General features: G+C 36.5%; 1 protein-coding gene across 1 annotated transcript; it reads right to left on the bottom strand.

Annotated features, from left to right (window-relative positions):
- Window positions 1-2,177: 2,177 nt before the first annotated feature.
- LOC131641289 (uncharacterized) lies at window positions 2,178-2,969 on the bottom strand. Its single transcript, XM_058911593.1, has one exon. It carries the CDS (start codon window positions 2,967-2,969, stop codon window positions 2,178-2,180), a length of 792 nt encoding a protein of 263 aa, XP_058767576.1.
- Between the last annotated feature and the right edge of the window lie 2,153 nt (window positions 2,970-5,122).

Raw genomic sequence — 5,122 nt, forward strand, 5'->3', positions numbered from 1 at the left:
AAAATGACAATTAAAAACCCATGCTATAAATAACAACATATAGATGATTGGGAGTGTAAACAACCCAGGTCCGCATTTTTCAGGACTGTGCAGACAGAAAAAGGACATGATCACCACCAAGACAGTGATGACCATAAGAAAACACGTATCCATCCACTTCGCCATTTTTGCCGGGGAAGAAGAGAAAAATAAATATGAGGTAGAAATTTGAGAGATGAGTTGAAATTTGATGTGAGAATTTATGAAAAAAATGAGAGGTATTTATAGAGTGAAAAGAGGGATAGAGACGTTGGGGAATGAAGTGATTCCGTACAAAAAAGGAAAATTTGAGTGGTAGTAGGATTTGAAAGAAAGTGTATGGTAGGGTTTGAAAAGAGAGATGTATAGAATAAAGTTAGGATTTGATTTTGAAAGAAAGAGATTTGAAAAGAAAGGAAAAGATTTTGAAAATAATAGAATATAGTACAAAAATTAGTGGGAAGCAAATACTAATAATAATTTACTCGTTACCAGTACCGTCTGAATCCCCGGACTCTGTGCCTGCAAAAAATTTAATTCTGTACCAATTGCGTCAGTACTATTTATCTGCAAATAAATCTCAAATAAACAGCGTGTGTGAAGTGATAAACAGTAATTGGCGTTTGGGTAAGAATAAATTCAACAGCGAACCAAAATACCGTATAAGAAAAATTCTAAAAACCGAGTATTCATAAAATCAGGATATTTATGAAATAAAAATCCAAGATTATATGAAACTCCCAATTTTTAGACAGAAGTCTGTTGCCTTCTTTCTGAAAAAGATGCGGGCAAATTTTGGGGTATAACAGATATCATGTTAAGTATCAAAACGACAACATCATGCTTCGTTATATCACAACAATTCGACTCATCAAGTCAATTCAAATTAGTCTCATAATCCTCTATAAATTAGTCTTCTAATTAACTCACTAATCCACTGTCAACTAACCAAAATTATTCACAAAACATACTTCAATTAAATGTGCAAATTTCGCGTCGTTACCGGTTATCTAATTTTCGATTATATTCTTAATATTCACGACTTTATGAGTCTTCGGGTTACACTTCCAAGTCACCAAAAACACAACTCAACCGGTTAATTCGGATACAATTCTATTCTTTACCGGTTATTCGATTCGTTCGATTAAATTCTCAAGATATCGTAATTTACCGATAAACAGAATAGTTAATCTAAGTTCAAGTTTATTCCAATTAAATAGGCTTATTAAAAATTAATTCAACTATTAATTTAATCGTCCGATTAATATCACAATTTCGACAAAATACCACCACCATATTAACCTACTAATTAAACTTAACTACCACGTGAATTTTCATCAAATTCCGGACAACTAATTATACCACCTAATTCAGCTATTTCGATTAAAGGAGACTATTTTACATTTGTTAAATAATTCTACTAATTATTCCTCATATTATATAATTAACTAACCACACAATATTATACTTATGTTTTACTTTATATATTATACTAGTAATTAAAATAATGTTATTAAAATAATGATATATTATACTAATAACCAAACCACACAAAATGAAACAAACAGAAATGAAACTAAATGTAAAAGAACTTGTGTCGCCCTTATGGTACAGCATCCTGCTGCCGGTCGTCAATGGCTAGGTGCTGTGGGCCAAACTCATAATTTTTTTGAAAGAGCAAAAGCAATATATTAATAAAACAGAGGCATAAGAGATGCCAAATACACACAAGGCCCTAGTCCAAATGAACATGACAGTAGGAGTCCCACTCTCCTGTACCATATTTTACAATTGACCTTCAATCTGCAACTACAACTGATACTAACAGCAATAACCACCCACAAATTGGATATTGAAGGAGATACAGAAAACAGAAAAAGCCCATAATTACCCGACACCGAGACTACGATAACAAAACCTCGAGACACGTATGAACTCCTGGACATATAGCACACGACAGCATCCTATGCACATCCACTGCACTCCACACCCAGGAACGACCTCGCCATCTGGAGCCAAGGGCTGACTTGACAAAATTCAGGCTGCTGAAAAATTCTGTCTTGACAGAAATCGGTATATTTAAGAAAGACGTACGGCTGCAAATCAGAATTCGACACCCGATGCCGAAAGCCACTACAGCTCAGAACACACCAGATTACTCATTCGTCAATTATGCCAAAACACGCCTTAGGATTTTTGCACCACGCGGCTATATCATCTGCAATATACTTTGATTTGATTTTGAGCCATCTCCACGCCGTAATCTTCGACTCTTCAAACAATTTTTCCATTTGTATTTCCTCGCGACGAAACACTTTGTTATTCCTGCCTCTCCAAATGCACCACACACAAGCAGCCCAAAGAACTCTCATTTTCATAATTAAGTTTCTATGTGATCCGAGAAGTCCTTCAAACTGAACAAGGTGTTGCCATCCTTCAATATGTAGATTTGTAGTCACTCCTAGCCAGTTGCACATGAGCATCCACAAACCTGCAATTTTAGGACACTCAAAAAATAAATGAGATACCGATTCCTCTCTCCCGCACTCCCCGGCGCAGCCTAGTTGGCTGTTAGATAACACTCCCCTTTTGAGTAGATTATCTTTGGTAGGGATTCTATTTTGTAGCACTCTCCACACCAAACACGATACGTTTGATGGTATCGCCTTAATCCATATTTTGCACCATGGAAGACTACGTGCTTGATGATCTTCCTGCTCCAAGCTTTTGTACACCTCTTTCACCGAATATTCCCTGGCTGTTGCCCACCTACCTATATCCAGATTACGTATATCTCTCCACCAGATTGACGCACCATTTAAACTCGGACTTAAGACACCGTTACATATACCGTAGCTATTAGCTAGTGCATCAAACCAAATCCCATTCCTCTCGTTAATCACTTTCCACTCCCATTTTCCCAATAAAGCGGAATTGATGGCCAAACTCATAATTAATGGCACAATTTCAAAAGCAATAGCGATTTACCGAAAAGTTTGGGATAGATTTCCAATTTCCAGCAATAATTCAATACATCAATGCAATAAATCTACACACCCAATTTCCCACATACAATTGTTCATGAGCCTCATTATAAGAAGAGAACCTCACCCTTACCTTATCAATGGAAGCAACTCTATGGGTCTCCAATTTGGCACCATGTATGGAAGTTTCTAAGCTTTGTTCATCTTCTTCAAGACTTGCCTCCTTCTCTTCACAAGTTGATTTTCCCCAAAAGACAACACTACTCTTCTATCGCTAAAACCCTAATTTTATTCTTTGCAATTGGGCTTAGTCTTCACACTATTTTTCACAAACCAACTTAGGCCCAATAAGATAATTAATCCGAAATAACCAATATATCACTTTTAATAATATTCTATCAATATATAATAAATTCCGACTTGTAAATAATATTATTCTTCCACCGTCCGACTAAAATCCGACTTTTAACTTAATAAAATCAAATACGCTTCATAAAATAACCCCGACAATCCAAATTCGACCAATATATCATATTTCCGGTTTAATCTTAATTACTGGGAAAATTCCCAAAACTTCAAATATTATTCAAATAATATTTCTAACACTGAAAATATCAAAACTCTTGATTAAATATCAATCCGCTATCCCGAACTAATACCGACTAAATCGTCTCAAAATACGAAAATTTCACTAAACACTCTGAACGTCTAGATTAAGCGAATAATCAAATTTCCGGGCGTTACACACCTCATCATCCCACCTCTCTCCTCACTCAATCAAACCCCATCAATTTCTTTTATTTCTCTCATTAAACACATTTTACCAATATTTCCCGCTCATTATCTCTCATTATCAGTCATTATCTCTCATCATAACCATCTTTCTCACATAAACCCCTCTCTCTCTCACACAAAAATCTTTCAAACTCCATTAAAACTTCACCAAAAGCTCCAAGCTTTAACCTCATCCACTACCAAAAAACCCATACTCCCTTCCAAAAACCTTCCCCATTTAACACCCTCATCCACATTCTAGGTTCTTTTTTCCAAAAATCGCAAAGAAGAATTTCGATTTTCTCTAATGGCTCAAAATAGGAATGTCCAGAGGAACGAAGTCGGTGAGTCTTCCCGACTCAGAAAGAGAGGAAGTACCAGAGAAGCAAGCGCTTACGGTATCATCTTCGCCAATGATAAACAAGCGAACTGGTACAATGTCTTCTCTAAACGGAAGTTATTTCCGACCAAGTATCTTTGTGAGACAACCCTATCCTCTTTAGGCTTTAAATATGAACTGATAGGTTGTTAAATAATATTGGTCTGTTGGATTTTATGACAAGGGATGCTCCCACCTATGAGTGTATTACGCTCAAATTTTTTATCACCCTCGAGTTTAAACTCGAAAAAAATGGCAAGATGGCGTGAGGGTTTATTTTGGAACCCTCCGATTCCGACAGATGAACCATGACATTAATTTTGATGTTGAATGTTTGGGGGAAATCCTCCGACTTCCTATCCTTGGACCCGGAGTTGTCCCCCAAGGTTTTGATTTTACTAGTTTTTTGTTTGCTTTAACAAGGTGTACTTATTAATCTGCGGCTTATGTCAAGGCCTCTAGGATTCAAAATCCTGTTTTTTAGGTACTTGCAAAAGGCCTTGGCCTATACTCTGTTTGGCCGCGGTGATTCGACAGGTGTTGCTTCCCAAAAGGAATTGTATTTTTTGTATTGTATGGAAAATAATGATCTACTCAATGTTGTCGCCTTCGCGGCTTATCACTTGCATCATGTTGCTAAAGCTACTAGAGGTGAGATATCGGTGGGAGGCATGATCGCCCTTATTGGCGAACACTGTGGTCACACTTTCTCTGCTGAAATGGATGTTGTTATTCAGGGAAAAGACAGAGTGGACTTAGAATCTTTAGTCTACCAAGGTATGATTCACTAAAAGACTATTTTTGGATTTTTTTTCCAAGCTAAAGCCGAAAATTTTATTTTTTCAAAAAGAGTTCCAATACTGAGACCACTAAGAAAGTATATAGAGTTAGATGAACAAATAGTTGAGGTCAAGTAAACCAGAAATTTGACAAAAAGGGCCTTTATTTGAACACCCTAAGTTTTCTC

The sequence above is a fragment of the Vicia villosa genome, unplaced genomic scaffold, assembly GCF_029867415.1.
Source record: "Vicia villosa cultivar HV-30 ecotype Madison, WI unplaced genomic scaffold, Vvil1.0 ctg.003617F_1_1, whole genome shotgun sequence".
NCBI classification, from domain to species: domain Eukaryota; kingdom Viridiplantae; phylum Streptophyta; class Magnoliopsida; order Fabales; family Fabaceae; genus Vicia; species Vicia villosa.